This window comes from Vespula vulgaris, chromosome 9, assembly GCF_905475345.1.
Source record: "Vespula vulgaris chromosome 9, iyVesVulg1.1, whole genome shotgun sequence".
In the NCBI taxonomy this organism is placed as follows: Eukaryota; Metazoa; Arthropoda; class Insecta; order Hymenoptera; family Vespidae; genus Vespula; species Vespula vulgaris.
The window spans coordinates 1,393,426-1,416,753 of record NC_066594.1 but is presented as its reverse complement, the minus strand read 5'-3'; the positions used below and the strand labels follow the sequence as shown (position 1 = coordinate 1,416,753).

The 23,328-nt window shown below is 31.7% G+C and overlaps 1 protein-coding gene across 3 annotated transcripts; it reads left to right on the top strand.

The window, feature by feature from the left end:
* Positions 1-91: 91 nt before the first annotated feature.
* Positions 92-22,991, top strand: LOC127066295 (PTB domain-containing engulfment adapter protein 1-like). 3 transcript variants are annotated; one of them, XM_050999831.1, is made up of 9 exons: positions 92-240; positions 17,958-18,076; positions 18,312-18,379; positions 19,469-19,651; positions 19,759-20,085; positions 20,254-20,471; positions 20,566-20,780; positions 21,531-21,757; positions 21,862-22,991. In XM_050999831.1, the coding sequence occupies exons 2-9, from the start codon at positions 18,004-18,006 to the stop codon at positions 21,934-21,936; spliced, it is 1,386 nt and encodes a 461-aa protein (XP_050855788.1). In that variant the 5' UTR covers positions 92-240; positions 17,958-18,003; the 3' UTR covers positions 21,937-22,991. The 3 variants fall into 3 exon arrangements, with proteins under 3 accessions (XP_050855788.1, XP_050855789.1, XP_050855790.1); XM_050999832.1 differs by lacking the exon at positions 92-240 and adding an exon at positions 10,210-10,479; XM_050999833.1 differs by lacking the exon at positions 92-240 and adding an exon at positions 14,812-15,018.
* The last annotated feature ends 337 nt before the right edge of the window (positions 22,992-23,328 follow it).

Genomic DNA, 23,328 nt, shown 5'->3' with positions numbered 1-23,328 from the left:
GGCGATAGAAGATAAACTCGACTACGGGGATAGAGGGCACTTCAGCGGCGCGATACAGCTGGCCCGTTCGACTCCTCAAACCAAATTGTTTCTCATTCGTTTCGGTGAGTTCTTCGCTGTCGGAGCAGGTGAATATATTACGAGTAGGCTAAACGAGCAGCGGCGATAGATAGCTTGTGAAAACGTCAAACAGTAAAGATCGCAGAATTGAACGAGAACTCTACTCGAACGTTGTCAACGGTGAGTGTAAAAAAAAATATATATATATATATATCTATTTACTTTCACTTCCCTTTTCGATTATAATACCCTTGTTTCCGGTCTCGAATGGAATTTCTTTTCCTCTCTCTCTCTCTCTCTCTCTCGCTCTCGCTCTCTCTCTTTCTCTTCTTTCTTTCAATTTTTTTTCTTTTCTATTCTTTTCTTTTCTTTTCCTTCCCTTTCCTTTCTTAACAATCTTTGCCGGCTTAACAAAGAAACCGCTTAGCTTCTCTGAAGTCAAAGAAAATTTAGTCGCGACAGAGCGAGAAGAAAGGGAAAAGAGCTTTCGAAGCGTGCCAGCGAACTGGTGACTTTCTATTTCGGCATTTTTACGCATATCTACGGTATTGAGGTAGGGAGTGGGGTAACAAGAGAAAAGAAGAGGAGGGGGTGAGATAAATCGCGAGAGCGAGGACACAGTAAGCTGATGAAGGTCCTCCCATCATCGGCTTTCGTGATTGAGATATCAACTCGTATTGTCGAATAGTTTGATATTTATTGTTCGACGTAAACTCAATTGTCTTACCATATAATTGTTTTTCTTTTTAATCAATTTCATCTCTGATATACTCTTCTAAATCTTCTTTCTTTCTCTCTTTCTCTTTCTCATTCTCATTTCTCTTATCTTTCCTTTCTTTAATTTATTCTGTATTTTCTATATTATCTCGTTCGACCTTCGAAAGATCAAGTATAAATATTTATAACGACGAGATAGATAAGCTTTTGAAAAAGCGCGCGCACGATTACTTTCGAATATAATCTTCGGCTAATCTCGATCGTTTCCGATTCACGAACGAACGAACGAACGAACGAACGAACGAACGACGAACTCGTGAAAAACAATTGACTCTCTCGGCTGTCGTTCCACGAACACTTTCATTTTTATCGCTCGGTAAAGAATTGCTTTTCTCTCTATCGAAGAAAATTCTGTTTAAAGAAGAAGAAATTGAAAAAAGATAAAGAAAAGATATATTCGTGGAATCCAATGGAGTTCAAGGAAAAAAAGAAGAGAGAAAGAAAGAGAGAGAAAGAGAGAAGTAAACAAACTTTTTCTGTACAAAAATTATCATTTTTATAGATTCAATTGGTCTTTGAAAATATGTACACTTTTAACCGATACTTTCGCGAGTTACTTTTACATTTTATAATGTCGTTGAAACGATCGATCTCTTAAACGAATGGAATGTTGTAGGTGATTCGCGAGAGAAACTGCATATTTCCTCGATGTAACTACGTGTGACATGTGTATGTGTCTTCATATATGTATATATGTATACATCTATATATGTATGTATATATCTATGTTTGTATTTATGTATGTATGTATGTATGTATGTATGTATGTATGTATACATCTATATATGTATGTATGTATGTATGCATGTATGTATTTATGTTTGTATTTATGTATGTATGTATGATGTATGTATATATGTATGTATGTATGTATGTATGTATGTATGTATGTATGTATGTATATACTTTCCCAGTAGGTTAAGAAGCATGGAAGGACGATGAGTGAAGGTCGTGAAAAAGTAATTACGCGCGATAAATGACCGAGAGAAGTGGTAATCGGAATATAAGGAGAGAGAAAGATGAATGTTTTACGGAAGAGAGAGAAAACGAAGATGAAGAAAAAGAGGAGGAGCATTCTTTTTTTATTTTTCTCTCTTTTTTTTTTTTTTTCCTTTAACAAAATTAGAAAGCGGGTTAATGTACGTATAAGAAAGATTTTCAATGTCATGGTTACGCAAAACAGAAGGTTACACGTATACGAGACGTAGTACTTCGTTTCGTTGACATTGTAAGTACAGATATTAAAAAAATCCATTCGAGTTAGTTCGATTTAGTTTATTATGAAGTCGAATTGTTTATTATGAAACAGAAAGGACGATAGTACGTATATACGTATATAAAATACTTTCTTTCTTTTCTTTTCTTTTCTTTCTTTCTTTCTTTTTTTTTTCTAAGAAAATTAACGACGGAAACGATTAGCTTTTAAATCATCGACGATGTTTATAAAACGTTCTTTATGAATTTTTCTAATTTTATTATCGAACACTCGACCGACGCGTTATATATTTTTATATCATTCTTATCGAGATAGATATTTTACGTGTGTATGGATATATTTATTAAAAATATTCATTACGTTGAAATAATCGTTTCCAAGCTCGTATAGCTCGAATTTCGTTGGTTAGAGATTGTTAGGAAGATGAGTCAAGGACGTATATCGTGAAAAATACACATTCGCTCTCGTCGATGTAGTCAGTGGTAACTTCAAATGTCAAAAGCTATCTTACAAAGTGTACTTACTTGTTGCCATCGCTCTTCCCTCTTCTATCCTTTCTTTACTAGCCTACGTAATCAGTATTCCCTTCTCCTCCCTTATACGATCATAACGATGGCAAAGAACATCTCTTCTAAGAGAAATTTGTGTCGGTAAGCGTCAGTGACTTGACTCTTTTCATGATTTTTGCAAGCAGTGCGATATATTTCGACGTGACGTCCATTTTCGTTAAAGCACGAAGAGCATACTCTCTAAATATGTATATATATGTATGTATGTATGTATGTTTATATAAATGCATGCATGTATGTATATTATACATAATATGTATATATGTATGTATGTATAATATATCTATGTATGTATGTATGTATATTATACATAATATGTATATATGTATGTATGTATGTATCTATGTACGTATGTATGCATATATATTTTTGTGTATCTATGCATGTATGTATGCATATATGTTTCTATGTATATATGTATAAATGTGTGTATATTTGTGTATGCGTGATATGTACGCATGAGTGTATGTATTTACGTATATATCACGTATGTTTCGTGTTACTCGCGAAAGTATTTGTAAACTCTTTCCACTCGACTAGGTTTCGTTGGTGCACGAGTTCGATGATTTGCAATTTTCTGCTTTTTATTAGAGAATCGTTCTCGCTTATTCGCACGGTGAATTCTCAAAACTGCAATCGTTTAAAATTCTGATCTAAGCGAAAAGATGTACGTATTGCGGATAATGTTTTTTGGTACGGTTCCAATCGTTTATGACTGTAAATTTTTTTTTCTTTTTTTTTCCCTTGATTTATTATTATTATCATTATCATTTTTTATGCATCAACTTCACTCAAAATGCATTCGCACCTTTTCCATTTTTTATTGCACTTGCTTCTTCATACCAATCGATTTCAAAGATAGAGAGCATAGAGGGAAAATTTATGAGAATTAACTTTATCGCGAGATCGATCACGTTAACGCGATTAATATTAAAAATAAAAATTCCATTGATATCTTCTTCCTTTTCGATTATGTTATTATTCGTTCGACAAATGACGTCGTGCAATTTTGAAGGAACGATTATGGTATTATGCGATTACAAAACTTCATTTGTGTTTTCTTTCAATCGTAACAATCATCGAGGCGTATACGTTCATTATGTCGATTATGTAACGATAGGAAACGTTCGTTGGTCTCGAAATGAGGTCCTTTTGATTTTTCTAAGATGGAAAATCGTTCTTTTCGATTGTTCCTTCGAATATACATATATATATATATTTATTTATTTATTTATTTACATAAAAGAACGGAAGATTAAGTTGGCCGAGAAAGTGCAGGTTGTCTTGATCGTAGGGTGTGCACATCCGCGAGCAAAATCCTTTTACGTAAGTTACCTTCTTGCTTCGAGATTAAAATCACAGCGTAAAAGTTGTTAGCATATATTATGGAATGTTGCTCGTCGCTTGGCACCTTAGTCATTTTTTTTTTTTCTTTTTTATAAGAAAAGATACGCATTGAAGAATTAACTACCGAACAATGTATTTACTCGCTTATTTTTTTTTTGTTTAATGATTAATCATTAGCTTTAATTGATTGATTTAATTTACTCGGGTCAAATATTTTTAAACGTTTTGTCAGTATTTAAAAGAAATGGTACGTATTCCATAATAAAATATCAACGATTGACAAATCTAACACATAATCATTTATATCGATCATCGATCAAAATATTGTGATGGCGTGTTATTTACTTCGGAATCAATATTTTAAATAAATCGTCGATGTTCGTAATAAACTATCTATATTCAATATTAATTAATGAAAGCTTCATTGTTTATATCGATCAAAATATTTCTATATTAATATTTCAATAAATAATAGTATCAATATAATATATCACTTTTTTAGAAGTGAAATAATTAAATATCATCATCGATTAAACATCATTATCTGAAAATAAAATAATCGCTAACGAATTTCAATCGATTTCATTCTTATTTCTTATTTCGAACAACAGTTACGGTAAAATCTCAATTCTTTTCATATTTGATATTATTTACATATTTATATAAATTATCAGCGCGATTATACGATACAACGAAGTGAATTGGATCGTGAAATTATCGAAAAAGAAAAAAAATTACGAAAACATTAATCTATGTTTATCGTGATTTCGTAACTCTACAAAGATCTTTTATTTATTGAAATTCAAATGATTCAAACGTATTCCACACACATACACACATATATATATATATGTTTTTATTTACATATACTATTTTCGTGTTACTTTCGATCCCATTTCTAGTTTATTCGTCATCACGTTTGTTTTCATTCGCTGAATCCTAACCGAGCGAAACACTCGCGTTTATCTCGCAGCAAGCAACGAAGTGTTTCGTTAGTTGTTGGATGGTTGCTTGCTTGGTTGGTTGGTTGGTTGGTTGCTTGCTTGGTAGCGCATCTTGGGAACAGGTTAGCAGCTGCAGACACCATACGGCAGGTACATATATACATACATACTTACATGCATATATACATGCATATATACATAGTTGGTTTCATTCTTCCATTTATTTACTGCTTCCGATGTATCAACCTTCTTTTTATCAATCTCGTCACGATGGAAGCGAATAATTTTCCAAAATGTAATAAAGATTATTTTCAAGGTTAAAATTCTTGAAGAGTGTGGAGAAATTGAACGAATTTGATCAAAATTATTTCGAGAGAAAAATATGTGAGCGCATCATTTACTTATCGCGTATTAAACAAGCTGCTTAAGGTGTGTCATTTTGTGACCTCAAAGATCGACAAATCTCGCGTGACTTTATAATATTATTGTATAGAATAAGCGAATTCTTTTAATCGAAGAGAGGAGGAAGACAGACAATGAGATACAATGGGCGTTCCGGTGAACAAAGTGTGTGTGTGTGTGTATTTATCGTTATTCATGATGTGTCTGATTTACATTGTTTTTTTTTTTTTTTGCAAACTCTTCAATGCAAATCAATTTCCTTCGTCTTGCTTTCACGAACAATAATAGCGATATCGTAAAGGAGACTGAATTGTTTCGATATTATCTGATCTCGTAAATGGCATGTAGACCGTAATAATTTGCGAAATGTCACTTGTGTATGATTAAATTTGATTCTTTCATTCTAAATTTTAGAATATCCTGTATTATGCAATATATCAATGTGTATCTTACATATACACCCGTATACATATATACATATATATATATATATATATTTAGTACAGTGTTTCCCAAACTTTTCCTATGACGGAACATCTTTAAAATTCTGAAATTTAAACGGAATACCTTGATTGTTTTACGTATTAGATAGATATTAATAATAAATAAACGAAGCTAATAAAATGTAACAGTTAAGAAAACAAAACTTACATTTATTCTCAAGCTTATAATTATGTTTCAAACGAAACGCGTACACAAGTTACATTTATTGACTTTCCATGGAACATAGTTTGGAAAATACTGATACATAGTATACGTAGTAATATTTATTATTAATATTAACTCTAGAAATGGAACGACTTGATTCGTTTCATTTTCTCTGCTAATTGTCTGTAGGTTACATAAAATCATTCATTGTTTTCTATTGAGAAAAGAATCTTTCTCTCTTCGTAATACCGGTCGTGTAATTGCTGTTGCTACCGTTGAAAGTAATGACGTAGTTACACTTAGTTTTTTTGTTATGTATTCTCGGCACATTCGTTGAATTAAAAAAAAGAGAAAGAAAAAAGAAAACAAAAAGGTTAAAGAAAAAGAAAAATGGGAGTCACAATAAAGACACCCGGTATGTATAAATCGCAGAGACACAACGATACATCACGTAGTCGCGATGCACCGCCCGTACAGATACGCGTAATCTCGTTAACCATTTCCTGCGTATTGAAATTCTCGAAATTACTGGGAAAGATTTATCTGTCTCTTTTACTCTCTTTCTTTCTCTCTCTCTCTCTCTCTCTCTCTCTCTGTTTCTTCTCTATCGTCTGATACGCGATTTAATTATCGAATGGGCGGACATAAAATTTCTCAAAAGAGCTTTATAACCCATATTAACCCAATTTTTATTTCTCTTTACAGAAGTATTATATAATATTAAAGTTATGATACAACTTATATTATTATAGTTACTAATAGTACTAATTATTAAGTTATAACTAGTACAATTATATTATAGTAATTACTAAGTCACAAATAGTACAGTTATTTTATACCAATTACTAAGTTACAACTAGTACAGTCATGTTATGTTAATTGTAAGTATGATTAATATAGTTATGGTATGTAGCGAGTATAAATATAAACTATATCAAATATAAGTTATATCATATACGACTATAATATACAAAATGTAATTACTATTATACTACTGTAATATAATAAGTATATGTATCAAATATATAATTATTATACTGATGTAGTATACAGTTACTAATATATTATAACTTATATTAACAAAAAAAAAAAAAGAAAACTGTAGAAAACCAATCACTATTATAACTAGTACAGTTATAACATAGTAATTACAAAGTTTGTATTTATACTACAATTGTATTTATATTAAATACTAAATATAAATACAATTATACTACTGAATATAAGTTATAGCATATAGTTACAGCGTATAGATTGCAGTATAATTATATACAGTAAATATACAACTGCTATACTAATATAGTATATACTATTAAAGTATAACAAACTTAAAAAGAAAATTAAAAGAAAGCTTTAAAACCTTTCTTTTTTTTTTGACGATATCAAAATGAAATAAAGTTGTAAAAACAAATAGATATGTATGTATATGATATAAATGCATGGTTTTAAATTTACCTGATGTTATAGAAATTTAATCGAAAATTACAGAGAAAGAGAGAGAGAGAGTTGGAGACGAATATCACACCTCGCAAAATGTAGATTAACGTAGCACGTCAATCGAGACAGTTCCTTCTCTCTCATCGATACGCTCGATTAAATTTTGCTTACGCACGTTGATAATCCAGTTTTGACGACAAGTTACATTATAAAACGTAATAAATATCGCACATGAGTATATACGTATGTATCCATAGATAGATAGGATGGAGAAGGCGAATCGAATCGGTTACTTAGATTACTTTCCCCACTTTCGCATGCGCGCGCGCGTACACACACAGTGTACGTTAAACTATTCGTTGAAGGAGAGTAACCAGTAAATCGAATGGCGAGCAATCCGAGTCTTTTTACTAGCAATTCGGTATTGTCACGATAGAGAGCGAAACCGGAACTCGAGAAAGTTTAAAAACAAACGATCGAGACTCGTAGAAATGCGAAACTAGAAAGAAACTTTTTGTATTTTTAACATACGTACATATGTGTGTATGTATATGTGTAATGTATTAACTTTGTAACAGTATTATCCTTGGAAAATCACTATAATTATTTTCTATCGGTTTCAATTTACCAGATAGATTTTTCTCAATCGCGATTTTGTTGAAATTATTATATTTTTGAAAAGTGCACTTCTAAGAAATCGTAAGAGGAAAGATGAAAACAACGATTGCGTGCTATCATCTCTCTGGTATTTGATTGTATAATGAATGAGGAGAGAAAACCGGTTTTTTTCTCTCTCTCTCTCTTTTTTTTTCTTTCTTTATTTTTTCGATTTTTATCTCTTTTGTCTTTTCTTTTCTTTTTTTTTTTTTGCTTTTTTCTTGTCAGGTGATATCACACTTCAAAACCTGTCCATATAGAATCGTATCCTCGCTAATTATCTCGTTTGTTTTCATCATCGTTTTCTTTATTTTCGTTTTATAGAAATATTACCAATTCATTGTTTAAACATTAAATTTGATTCTTTTATGATGACATTTCTTATATACCTTTCTGATTGTGTTATTTATTTCCACGATGTAACGAAGATCGGTGTGGGAATTTTTGACGGGTTTAAGAAACCCGTTACCCATTGTGAATCGAATACCTAATAAGTTTGGTTGCATAGTGTCCGTGATTCCCAATGCGTTTGATAGGACATATAACCTTTTTACGTTTTCTTTCGACGAAATTTCATCGGTGATTTATGTTTTTATTTTGGCGAATTTTTTCGAGGACAACTACTGCGTACATATATAAATACATACATACATATATATACATATGATACATATATACATATGCATGTATGTATGTATGTATGTGCGTATGTATATATTGATACATTATTTACATAGATACGTTCGTACGTGAAAATGTTTCGAGATATTACTAGTTAAATTTTATTATCAAGAATATACTTCTTTTCTCTTTCTTTTTCTTTCTTTCTTTCTTTCTTTCTTTCTTTCTTTCTTTCTTTTTTTTTTTTCATCGTCTTTTCTCCCACGGAAAAAAATTTACGAGTATTTTTATATGATAGGTTAGAAGTTAGAAGAGACCGACCGCTCTGTTATTCGAGTCTTATTACGAAGTTACTCTTCAAAGAGCAGTACTATTTTGCCGACGCGATTTAGCTCGCGTATTTAGCACAACGAACGTTCAAAGAGTTTAAGCGATAAGATCATCGACATTATAACTCTTATACGAGCGATAGTTTATAGGTTATACGAACATATGAACTTGCATAAAAATGCATATATATGCGAATAAGGAGGAAAACGATTAAAAGAAATTTTGTTCAAGTTTCTTTATCTATTTATGCATAAAAGATTGAGAACCACTGACAACGATCATTTCGATATACATACATATATATATATATATAATATGAAAGCATATAAAACAGAATTATGTATTATAAAATTCTTTGTTCAAATTGAGCAAAGAGAAACGTATTGAAAGTCATCTTGAAACGAAACAAAGTCGTTTGTTTGTTTGTTTGTTTTGCTTTTTTTTTTTTTTATAATTAGATGTAAAGTACGTCTATTTCGTAACTGTATTGTACAGCGTAGTTGTTGTTTTCAAATAAGAACAAGCGTCGACATTAAAATCGTCGCGACAGTCTATGAATGAGACACGTTCGTCTCTCGTCAATAATACATCTTTCTTTGAGCTGGTTCTTTCCTTGATAAGGAACGAACAGTTCAACGAGGGAAGAGGACGAACGACGACGTTGCTCTCGGCCGTGGCTGGTACCACCATCCTCTATCCCTTCTCGTTCTACCGGATCGTCTACCAACACCGATCTCTATCGTATCCGTGTATGCTCGCATATCGCCGCGGTTAATACGTCTCACAGTCAATCTTTTTTATTTATTTTCTTTTATAATATTCCGATATCTAAAGTCCATCTTATAATATAAAATTTCATAGCTCTTAATAGAACAAAATTAATAGATACGAATGACTTTCAACCGATCGTAAAGTTTCTTTCCAATTACGTACACCCGAACGAAGTTCGTTTTATAAAAAAAAAAAAGAAAGAAAAAATATATATATATATACATATAAATAATAATTTTTCGTAATATTCGATAGAAACAATCTGACGAATGTCAAAAAGATGAGATAATAGCCTTTTAGTATCGTGGAAATATAATAGGGGACTTGCGTTATATTAAACTAACGTAAGAAATCGTTCTCCGCATGGTGGCGATAGTGTCGCGTCAAGGACCGCGCCGACGCCATTACCGCCTCTTCTCACTAGCGTTAGTCTCTTGCGAGCCGTCGGTCAGTGCGGAACCGGCTCGTGTCTTTTTCTCTCTTTTTCTCTCTTTTTTTTTCTTTTTTCTCTCTTTCTTCGGATTATGTAGTTATCTTATTATACTTGTTCTTTTTTCTCTTTCTTTCTCTATCTCTCTCTCTTCGTATATTCTCACTCGTTTTACACGATATCGTGTCGTTAATATTGTTTAGTGCGTTTCATACAAATTAACCTTTGAAGAATTTGATGAATTTCTTCGTACCGGCGAAATACTTTTAGGTGAGTTAAGTTTTTAAATATATATATATATATATATATATATATATACACACATACGTATACATTTTTTTTCTACGATACATATACGATTGAAAAAATATCAAACAGGAAGTTTAAAAAGAGCCGTGTTATAAAACAATATAGTTAAGTGCCCACATCATAGTACTTAGATAAGAATATCCTGTTTCTAGTTATCGTTTACCTTTGAAAGTTCGTTGGACGAATGATCCGAAGAAATCGCTCGGTTATTGGCCGATAAGTTATATCCCATAAAATTGATCTTCGCCGTTGCATAAATTACTTACTTATTTACTTACTTACTTACTTGCTTACTCGCAAATGATCGATTTATTTTCAACTTCAAACGAATTTCATAAGACACTAATAACATAACGATGCTTAACACGAAATCTTCGTGATAATAAGAAACGGAGTAGAGCCAATTAACGCTCTTAACGACGAGTTTCGAGTTTTCAATACTCACGATATTAATGTCATAAAATTTCAAAAGAAAATTAATAACGAAAAAAGAAACGAGAAAGATATAAGATCGAAATATTCGTTTCGATGATATTTCAGAGAAAAAAAAATAAAAAAGGAATAGTTAACTCGAGGCTCGGAATAAATCTAGGTCCGCGTCACCCTAGCGACTAGTTACTGTCCGCGACGACTCTTACGCGACCCAGAAACATTCTCTTTTCTTTCTCATCGCTTCCTCGAGGGCAATAGAACGCGATTGCGCGTACTTACTTGCATCGAAGTTCAAAGTGTCTAGCGACTAACAGTTATATTACTACTTTTTCACTTCTTTTTTTTTTTTCTGTCTGTCTGCCTCTCTCTCTTTCTTTTTTTTCTCTCTCTCTTTTTCTCTCTGTCTCTATCTTTTTCTGTTTTTCGTTTTATTTCTTTCTTTCTCGACGACCAACATCGAGGTCACCGCCATATTACCCTCCCCTCAATACACGCGAACTTGTCATCGTTGCATTTAACCGACTTCGTTTATATCGAAGTTGGAAATCTAGTATTAGATTTTTCTCTCTTTAGTATTAGAATATATCTCTTTTTTTTTCTTTTTTTCTTTTTTCCTTCTAATTCTGTAATTTATTCCAACGTTTTAATTCGAATGGATTAGTAGTGATTAATTTTGCGAACGTTATATCTTTCGTATATCTTTCGAGTTTATTTCAAGTATATATTAGGTTAGATTTTTTATTGTTTATTAGTATTCTCTTTTTCTCTCTATCTTTTTTTTCTTTCTTTTCTTTTCTTTTTTTTTTTTACGGTAAAGATTGTCATTCTACTTAATAATAACATTTCTGATGCATATTCATGAGAGAGATCTAACAAATTATTGATCCGCATAATGAGCAATACAAATTGCTGGAATGGCGACTAAATAATTATTTACGATTAATGAGATATAAATTATTCATTTTCGTTCGATACAATCGCATCTTTTTTTTTTGTTCTTTTTATGTTCGTTTTATATACCTCGTTAGGTTATTCGAATAAATAAAATTGTATTTTTGTAATAATCTCGATCGATGCTGTCAATTATTAATTGTAAGAAGACGTTTGTCGGAAAACTCATTTTCTGACGATAATATTAATCATATCTTTAGGATTTTTCTTTTTCTTTTTCTTTTTCTTTTTCTTTTTCTTTTTCTTTTTCTTTTTCTTTTAACCTATCAATCGAAGGAACCTCATTTGCGGTAAATATATTTCCATCGTTGAACGAAGAAGGAGCACACCCGGAAATGCTACTTTCGCTTTTTAATGCAAAACTTTCGTTTGTATTCGCGATTGATGCAATGTTAATAAACGGACGATGATATCTTTTCTATCATTTCATTTATTACGAAAGAAATGAAAAAGAAACGAACAAAAATTTCGACATTTAACGAGCGATCATGACAAAAGAAAAAGAAAATATATTAGGTTAGGTTAAAAACTTCGTAATTTTGTATTTTTGTTTTGCCTCGTCCGATATTTTCGATTTTCGATTAAACGGAATCTAAAAACGTGTTAATTAATATTTAGTAGGATCATATTGTGTTTTTATTCGAAAACGATAAAGGAGAATAAATTTATCAAGAATAATTAATTTTAATTATTTTATTTTATTTTCTTTTTTAACTATATAAATTAATGTTCGAAATTTATTTATACGCGTAAAGTTATCCAATAAATATACGTTCCAGAGGTAAATAATTTCTTTCTTCGATCATGTTTATTTGCAAGAACGTTAGAGAACTCTACGGAACTTTTTCCTTCGTTCCGTTTCTAGTTGAATGTGAAGAAAGATCTTAACGTAATACACCCACACATCTGTACGTACAAACGACTACATTTAACTATGCTCATAATTCATAATAAGAAAGTAGAATAAAGTCTGTGTACCTTCGTTTAAAGGCACATCTAGAGCGAGAATGGAGAATGTAGGGAAGAGGGGAGAAAAGGGGAGTAGAGAAAGAGAGAGAGAGAGAGGGTGAGAGGGTGAGAGGGGGTGTATACATACTTGGCAGTACTCGAATTACGAGAAGGAATTATCAAGGCGAGTGGTATACTAGTATGTATCAAGAAACAGTGATGATGTGTTAGAATTGTTAGCTTGTTGTATTTTACGCGTACGCACGCTTATTATGTGATTCGAGGAAAAAGTATTTTTTTATTTATTTAATTTAATTTAATTTAATTTATTTCTTTTTAATATACGTTTATAATATTAATTTATAATGTATTTTATTTCATACATGTTTACAATGTTTATGATCTAATAGATTTGTTTTTATTTATTTTATTTTATTTTATTTTATTTTATGTTTCAAAGTTAATTAAATTGAATGTGTTTTTCTTCTGTAAAAGTTAATTTAATTGATATATATATATATATATATCTTTTTTTTTTTTTGTTCTTTTTCCCTCTATGAAAAGAAAAATAAATATAGAAAATTTATAAAATCATGCTACAGTTTGCTAGTAGACCAAAAACATAGACATAGAACAAAAAACAGGATGCATATTACACAGTCTACGAAAACATTTGTATTCTACTGTTAACACGTATATGTACGTACATATATGTCTGTATGAATATATATATATATATATATATATATATATATATATATATATATATATATATATATAAAGATTATGAGTTTTCCATAGACGACGAGCTCGAGATGTGGGTCAGACAGACCGCAATACTTTTCTAAATGGCTCGCCATAGTATCGTATCGACGTTATAAAGACTCGAGAGAAAGTGCGAGCAGACATTTTCTAACTGACCGCATCCGTTGGAAAAATTAGAGACTATCCCAGGTTTTACCTAGCTGAACGTACATACGTACGTACATGCGTAAATACTTATATACATACATTCTTTATTTTTTCTCTCTTTTCTTTCTTTCTTTCTTTCTTTTTTTTTTACAAGCGAAATGAACGACTTGTTCTTGCGTTAGATTAGTTTGTAATTCATAAATCGTATCAAACTTGTCGTAATTAGTCTTTGTTTGTTTCCATCAAAATCGTATGTTCTTTTTTTTCCGAACTATAATGTGTTATTATAGAAAAATAACGTATGATTAATGACTTTATATGTACCTACGTTAATGATAGAGAGTCAGTGTTTCTCAATCAATGTTCCACCGGACAAGATTAAATTTTTAATGAACCGCGAAATCATTCCTAACTGTTACCTTGCGTAAACCGAGCAAATTGATTAATTTCCAACAGATCTATCGAAATTTTTTTCTTAAAATATTAATCGCGAATAATAACACGTATCGATTAACAATCGTATCTTTAAATATAACATAAATTCTTTATCGATCTTTATCAAGATTCGTAAAAAAAAAAAAAAAGTTGGATTATAAATCGTATTTGAGAATAAATCAAGAGTATAACTCCAAAGAAATGTACGGTACGAAAAGAAAGGTTGAGAAATGCTGATCTCAAAAAGAATATCGCAAAAAATAAATAGATAGACGTTATCTCTCTCTATCTATCTATCTCTCTCTCTCTCTCTCTCTCTTTCGTTCTCTTGTTCATCTTGCTTCTCGACTTCGTAATAGTTCTATTAACGGTATGTAGCTGAGATCGAATTAACGTAGATAATAATTGCTTTCGCAGAGAGGCGATGATGGGCGTCAGTAAAAGCTCGCTTATGCACGTGACGCCGCGTACCGCTTCGGAGGAGTTTCACCTTGAACGTTATGCAAGCTAACATTAACATACGCATACCTATGTTATAGGGTTAACGCATAGCGCATAGAGAGAAACTCTACGAGTCCTATTCTATAAACGGCACTGCAGTTCTTCGGATGCAACGAATGTCACTGCTACGAGTCTCCGGTTTTCTTTCTTTCTTCCTTTTTCTCTCTCTCCCCTCTCTCACTCTTTCCCTTTCTATCTATCTCTCTCAATCGCATCGAAAGCAAGATCTTTTTCTAAGAAACCTCTCGAGAACGGGTTATGCTCGAGATGCGATAAATTCCATGGCGGTTCACGACGCAGTCGATGATCTTGTCTCTTCGCGTAAGTTCGTGTGTGTATATCTCTGTGTGTCTGTGTGTGTGTATATATATATATAGAGAGAGAGAGAGATGCAAGTACTAAGTATGGAAGATTAGTTTATATCGCAAATATTATTTTCACGATATATTAACATTTTTGAAGAAGAAGAAAAAAAAAACAAAGAAAGAAGGTTCAATTCGATTCGATTCATTGATCGTTAATATAATCTTGTATTTTTTTTTTCTCCTTTATTTTTTACTTTTCCAAATCATCATACAGTACTTATGTTAAATAATTATATATATATATAATACATGAGCGTACGAGAAACTGGTAACGATGTACAACATTTCATTTAAAAAATTACGATTAGACTGTCGATCGACCTCGAATTTAAATTTCGAATAATCCTTCCCGGATTGATTCATTTTCTCAGTGCAATTGAAGAAAAGATGGCGTCGAGTAATGATGACGTTGAGTAAATTACGCTCGGTTAAATTCGACATCTTTCTTTTGACGGCACCTGAATACGGTGCTCCTTTGCACGATGGAATGTGAGTCTGCCTGTCTATCTGTCTATCTGTCTGTCTAACTGTCTTTCTTTCTGTCTGTCTGTCTGTCTCTCTGTCTGTTTGTCGGTCGGTCGGTTACGGTTCAGGTCGTTTTGCTGGAACAAGTATTCAGCTGTAATACGTGGGAGGAATAGGAAGTCGTGCATTAAATCCGAACGTCCATCTTTCAACGCGCTTAAACGCTTCTCAAATGGAACACAGGCGCTCTTCTACCGGCATCCTTCCCTCGAGGGAAGAGAGAAGAGATGAGAAGAGAAGAGTACTAGAGAAGAGAAGAGAGAGAAGGAGGAGATGATGAGAGGAGAGGAAGTGAGGTTAGGTTCACGCGAGTGCATTGATGGAAGAGATATAACGTGATAACTCTGACCATTTCCAATTCGAACCGCTCTTGATGATAACGTTTGTCCTTATTTTTTTTATTTATTTATTTTTCTTTTTTATTTTTTTTTCTTCTGATCACGATATCGAATCTATGAGCGTTTCGTTAAACGAGAGAAAAATTCGAAGCTTTGCCCTTGAAGAAACGCACTACTGATACGCTTTTCTTTTCTTTTTTTATTTTTCATTTTTACTTGTAGATAAGTACTTGCTCGTTCGATTAGAGATAAAGATTTATTTTTCTCCTTGGATCTTTTTTCTATCGATTTTTTTTTTCTTCTTTTCTTTTCTTTTCTTTGTTGTTTTTTAAATCGTTTTTATGTATCTATGAGTACGTATTTGTATAGATATTTCGTTTGGATTATTATTTTTTTTTTTTTTTTTGATTTTTTTCCTCCAAATAATTCCACGTCGCCGAACGAGAAGATACGGAAATTGTTAATTAAACCGAGAAATTTGAAAATCGTCTTAATCGTCGTAAATGTGCTATGATTTTTCTTCGAGAGTACTTACTTCTTTTTCTTTCTTATCTTCTCTTTCGTTCCCACGACATCGGAGCAATAAAAATACGTATCGATTAAATTGGTCTCTCTCTCTCTCTTTCTTTCTTTTTCTTCTATATCTCTTTCTTTCTCTCTGTATGTCTCAAAGTATAAATAATGTCGCGCGTTCAAGATGATGAAACGCGAAAGGATCTAGCCTTCGTATCCAAGGCTGACCGCTCGTCGAACGGTGAAACACAATCGACTGCATTTTAACATGCTTTTATGCGCTTTGTACTAAGTCTTCATCGCTAATTATGTACATTGAGGACATTATCTATAATCTTTATTTTATTTTATTTTATTTTATTTTATTTTATTTTTCTTTTCCATTCTTTTTTTATTGTAAATTCTTTTCCCTCTCTCTCTCTTTCTCTCTCTCTCTCTTTCTCTCTCTCTTTATATAAATAAACCACGACGTAAAGAAAATAAATAAATTGCCATTCGATATTTCGTAGTACGTCTTTTCTTTGTTACATACATATACACATTATATACATACACACACTCGCGAAATTGTATTCGGTTAGACAGCTGTTTACAGTTTATATGTCAACAATAAAATTCTTATCTCACTTCGAAACGACGCAGAAGGAGTACTCTTGTTCGTATTCTGGTATATTTGCTCGTTGACTTAAAAAAAAAAGAAGAAAAAGTAAAGTGAAATAAAAATATTATAAAAAAAGAACTGCTGGCATATATCGAAACTGACTCCCTCGACATGTATACGAAGCGAACAATAGCTATTCGCATATTCCTTTCTATACACACACACACACACATATATATAATATATATGATGCGTTATATGTATGCATAGATGCGTACCATAAGTGCAATGCTAGATACGTGTACATATACGTATGTCTGTGTGTATGTACATATATATTCACATGTCGCGTCGTGTCGTAGTTGATGATTGCGTCCTAGCGTGAGAACTGCATCGAGAGACGTAGAAAGTAAGTTCTTAACTCGAAAGAAAGCTATTTAACGTAACAAAATAATAAAATAAAAGGGGTGTGATGGAGAAGGACGGGGGGTTGTCTCAAACAAAAAATGAAACAACACGCTTTTCTTTCTTATTTTATAGCGAAGTGCTTGGATAAAAAAGAATAAGAAAAAAAAAAAAGAAAAAAAAAAACACTTGGTGAAAGGAAAAAAAGAGAAATTAGGCTAAAGTAATAGACTCCGGTAGAATCTCTTAAAACTCTCTTTACAGCGTCATAACAAGATCACTTATTTGTACGTTTAACAGACCGTATTTTTTTAACGATAAGATCGCTAAAAAAAGAAAAGAAAACAAACTTTGATTTCGCCCGAATAATAACAATAATAATAATAATAATAATATTAAGAATAAGAATAAGAATATTATTATCGTCTCGTCGTCGTAATTGTATGTATTTTACTTATTAAGTAAAAATCTCTAATGATTATCTTTTTTGGTTTTTGTTTTTCTTCATTACAGCTGCTCGTTAAAAGTCGGTGGATATACTCTTAAGAGGGCCGACAAAATGAGGAACTCGACGTTGCTGAAGTGGGCACAAAATTCGACGAATAATAAAAATCAAACAAGTAAAAATGGAGGTGCGTCTCTCTCTCTCTCTCTCTCTCTTTCTGTATTTCTCTTTTTCTTTATCTGTCTGTCTATCTGTCTATTTCTCCGTGTATCTGTATGTGTGAGTATGTAAGAGAGATAATACGGAAATTAAAAAAAAAAAAAAACAAAACAAAAATTGCTACTCGTTTGTAGACGCGTTTATTACAGTGAGTCTCTCCTTTCGACTTAAAGTAAAGTCCTTCTTGTGAATTGTGTTCGCAGGAACGAGTAGAAACTGGATACACCCACCGGACGCGCTTCAAAAAGGCCACATCGCCTACCTAGTCAAGGTACGGTATAAATATACATACATCGTGTGTGTGTGTGTTGTGTGTGTTGTGTGTGTTGTGTGTGTGTAAATGATTTCCATCTTTAAAGCTGTTTCCAAGTACCACCTCGCACGTTCCTTTCGACTTCGTTGCAAAGAAACACAGAGCAACGAACGATCTCTTTTTGATTTTATTATTATTTATTTAATTAATATTATCATTTCTAATAATAACAATTATTTCCATTTCATTTTATATTCATCATATTTTCCTTCTTTCAATTAATTATTTAAAAAATGTATTCATTTATGAAAAACAAAGAAAGAGGAAAGAAAGAAAAGAAAATTGTAATTTAAAATATAGACAAAAATGTATTTTAGGTAATCTCTAGATGAATATACATGGAATATAAATACGATGTAAATTTATGAAATTTATTCGTACAAATGTATCGTTTTCGGACTTTCAACCTTATTTGCTTATGTAACTTCGTTCTAAAATTCGCAGCACGTTCTTACACGTGCCTCGTGACATATACTATACCCGTTGGGTATTAATGGACAAGAAAAAAAAAGAAGGAAACAAAAAAGGGGGAAATAAAAAGGAAAAAGAAATGCAAGCTTAACCTTAAAAATCTCCGTGAGAGAGAGAAGGTTCGTTCGTTTACCTTATGTTACCCGGAACAGTTACACAATGCTTTTATACGACTCCTTCTTCGCCTTACCTTTCGTTGTTACGTGCGAATTTTTACTCGCAAAATTTCTTAATCTCACTGACTACAAAAGACTCTCTCTCTCTCTCTATTTCTATCTATCTCTTTCTTTTTAACCATTCTTACAAGAGTTAATAAAAGTATGAGAGTTCGTGGAAAGGAGAATTAGAGACGTTGATGCTGAGAACGAGATTAGCATGAATCGATTCATTTAATTTTATTTTCTTAATTACGAAATATTTTATCTATGGTCAATAATCAGATTTCCATAGGATTCGTTAAAATATTTTCGCTTGATCGTTTTATAAAATCATTAACGATATTTGGAAATGGAAATAAACAGATCATGGAAATAATTAATTCGTTAAAAGCTACATCATTATTAAATTGTTATGTAGTACTTGGGCAGTACGGAAGTCGATCAACCGAAGGGAATCGAAGTAGTGAAGGAAGCGATCTGCAAGTTGAAATTTAGTCAGCAATTAAGAAAGAGCGAAGGAACTAAAACACCGAAAGTTGAACTCACGATAAGCATCGATGGCGTGGCAATTCAAGAGCCAAAAACTAAAACCTCACCGAAAGTTGGTATTCAGTAAAACGAGCTGATGAAAACTACATGATATTGATTTAATCGATTATTTCAAAATAGGATCAAAATATAACGTTACGATATTATTTAAAATTACAGCGAATCATGCATCAGTATCCCTTGCATAGAATCTCTTATTGCGCCGACGACAAAGGAGAAAAGAAATTCTTTAGCTTTATCGCAAAGGAAGAGGACGCGGAGAAACATACCTGTTTCGTATTCGTAAGCGACAAGTTGGCGGAAGAGATCACGCTTACGATCGGTCAAGCTTTCGATCTAGCATACAGGCGATTCTTAGAAACGTCTGGCAAGGATCTCGAAACTCAAAGACGTTGCATGGTATTGCAACAAAAGATCAAGAGATTGGAGCACGAGAACAATGTCTATCGACAACGATTGCAAGACATTGCTGCTATCAAAGGCTCGGTCAGTAAATATGTCAATTACTATTATTTTATTATTTTGAAACCGTTATTTGAATATTAAAAAGTTACTTTTAAATCCTATTGAAACAATTATAACGTTACATAAATATTTAAGTTCATCTTTCATTCTTATTTTCTTTTTTCTTTTTTTCCTTTTTTCTTTTTATAGGCGGACGTGTCGACTTACCTCTTGCAGCACGATCTTCCGGATATCCTGCATGTACCAGGAGCACCGAGCGAATCTCCGCAAGTCAACGGCACTACAAACAAGTCTCCTCTGATAGGAATAAACAGCGACAGTAACGGAAACACGTCTAATGGTCCGCAGCAACCACCACCTGTTCCTCCTAGAAGCTTTGAAAAATCCTTTGATGACGATTTCATGGGGTCGGTTATAAAAGACCGATTGATATGATTGATGGATATTAAATGTACAACATATTTTAATAAATAATTTATAACTTTTTTTTTTGTATAACAGAAGCGAGGCAACACCAACGCCGGTTGTTGGTACTAAATTAGAGGGTCTCCTCATGGATGAGTTCGAAGAAGACTTTAATCCTCGTGCATACGAGACGGCAGCTAACGGTCTTGCTAATCATCAAACGAACAACAATCCTCTTCTTAATGGTCAACTGTCGTCTAATTCTAATCTATTTTCACAAACTAATGGCACTGCAAGTCCACCACCATTATGTAAGTTTCTTGATTTTGTATTAACGCATTGATTATCCTCATGTCCTTCGAATTTGGATGACAAGTAAAGTAATCGATAGGTCGCGTCATCCATGTACGAGTTACGGTTATATATTATCTGTTTAGGAATGATTCAAGTTGGTTTTTGAAAGAATCAATAGGAGACGGTAGGACTAATGAAGACGATATAATAATGTATTATTGTAGTTTGTTTGAAAAAATTAATTCAAATGTAGAATTGTAAAAAAACAGCGTATAAAATTGCGATTTCTTACAAGTTGGACGATAAGTTACTGTTTTTTTAAATACTTTTTCTTGTCTTTGATCGAACCACGAAACGTTTTTCATTAGCATAGGATAATGTACTTGATACTCTTCTCACAAATATTTCTTCCGACTGCAATATTATTATGCTAATGATAATTATGACGAGATTGTTTTATATCTACAGTGTTCAGTTAATAATTATCCAAATTGTTTAATCTTCATATCCTTCTTCGTCATTAATTTCTAAACCATCAAAGTATTTTCGATCAAAAATCTCCATATAAATTGTATCTCAAGTTATCGCGACCATTTTATTCAGTAGTTTTTGTCAAATGATATTTTCAAAAGTACTAAATCGAGTTGAATGAAATTTAGTGAGATTTTATTAATAAAATAAATTACACGAAAAGAAAGAAATGTTTGTTTTTTGGGATTTTTAAATGTGTATGTAATATCACATAAAACGTCTCTGTGTATCCTCAGTGGCACCGCCTCCAAAAGCTAAGGATTCGAGACGACAGAATGGAGTAAAAGAGGACCTTTTTGGCAGTGTGCCTTTCAATCCTACGCCATCTATAAATACAAAGAACGACTTCAATGATCCCTTTGAAATGGGAGAATTTGGTGCTACCACCGTAAACTCAAGTCCAAGCCAACAGGAATTAGAAAATGCCATTGGACTTTTGGATAAGAGATTGCTCGAAATGAAAGTTAGTAGTATTATTGTTTTATGTAAGAAATTAATATGTTATACATTAAAAGCATTTCGTAGAAATATCGTTAGTTATTTATATAAATATACATTATTTTTTAGGATGGCTTTAGCAGGGGTTTATCCATCGGTACTGATGATTTTTCATTGGAAAGTTTAGATCCTTTAAGGAATTAAATCGAATCATTGATTATTAATTAAAATTTGTAATGGAATCGATGTAAAGACAGGAAGGAAAAATTCTCTATCGTGGTCTCTGTGAAGAGTAAAAAATCTGTGTGTGAAACCAAAATTAGTCAATTACTGTTACTATACGATACTCGTATATTTATGGTGATGTTTGATATTTATATTATATTATTATAATTATCTATTGAATAACTCCTACTACTACGTACGTGCAGTTTTCTCACGCTCGATCGTTGCACGATTTACTTGTTTTATTCGTTGCTTTTGATATATCATGGTCCAATCACGTTTCATTGTATATTATTGATTGATATGCGTTTAAAAATGGACAAATCAATGAGAGATATATGATCTTAAAGTAATGAAATTTTAATAGGATTAAATCACGTTCCAAGTAAATTTATACAATTTTAAATGAAATTCTTATATACATACATACATAATATATATATATGTATGTATTTATGTTCGCATATATAACGTGTGTGTGTGTGTGTTAGCCGTACAAATATTTTTCGAACGGTCTTACAGAATCTTTAACGTTTTTAGCAGGAATGTTACATAGGAAATCGTGCGGCTATCGTAAATTCTATATTATTGAAAATTCTTTAGAGGATATAATTATTCCTAGTTTGCTATAATAACGATGGATATGGCTAAGAGGAAAGAGAAATTCTAAAAATATATATATATATATATATATATATATATATATATATATATACACATACATACATATACATATATATACATATATTTATGAATATAATAGATTCAGCTTGCTGCTTACGCAGTCTCTCATTAAAGTTGCGTGTCGAGATAAAAAAAAAATTATATATGAACACTAACCGAAGTAGACTTAGAAATTACTAATAATGCTAAAAACGCATAAATAGTATTGATAATCCTTCGGTTAGGTTAGTAGCTATCTTCCCACTATTTTCTTTATCCGTGTTAGAGATTTTCACAGTTTTATATATATTTTTTGCCTTATCCATTAAAAAAAAAAAAGAAAAAAAAAGAAAAAAGAAAAAAAAGAAAAATAATAATCATTATAATAATAATTTTAATAATAATAATAATAATAATAATAATAATAATAATTTTTAAAAGAACAAAAATTAAGAGTAAATAACACGGTTCACGAAATTATTTGTACAAATATAGATCTGATTTGTTATTTTGAAAACTATTATTATTCACTAAGAAAATTATTATTTGCTAGATATATAAAAGTGGAGTATAAAATTAATATTATGTAAATATGCAATTTTTCTTCTTATTGTTATTATATTATATAAGAATAATTGTTAAGAATATATATCGTCTAATTATTACAATTGAAAAATTCTCTTGTTAGTAATTATTACGTTGAAAAAT

Coding starts and splice junctions, on each gene's coding strand:
- LOC127066295 (XM_050999831.1), top strand. CDS start 18,004: ATGAGGAACTCGACGTTGCTGAAGTGGGCACAAAATTCGACGAATAAT. Junction 19,652..19,758: donor AAACTAAAACCTCACCGAAA/GTTGGTATTCAG, acceptor TTAAAATTACAG/CGAATCATGCATCAGTATCC. Junction 21,758..21,861: donor AGAGATTGCTCGAAATGAAA/GTTAGTAGTATT, acceptor ATTATTTTTTAG/GATGGCTTTAGCAGGGGTTT.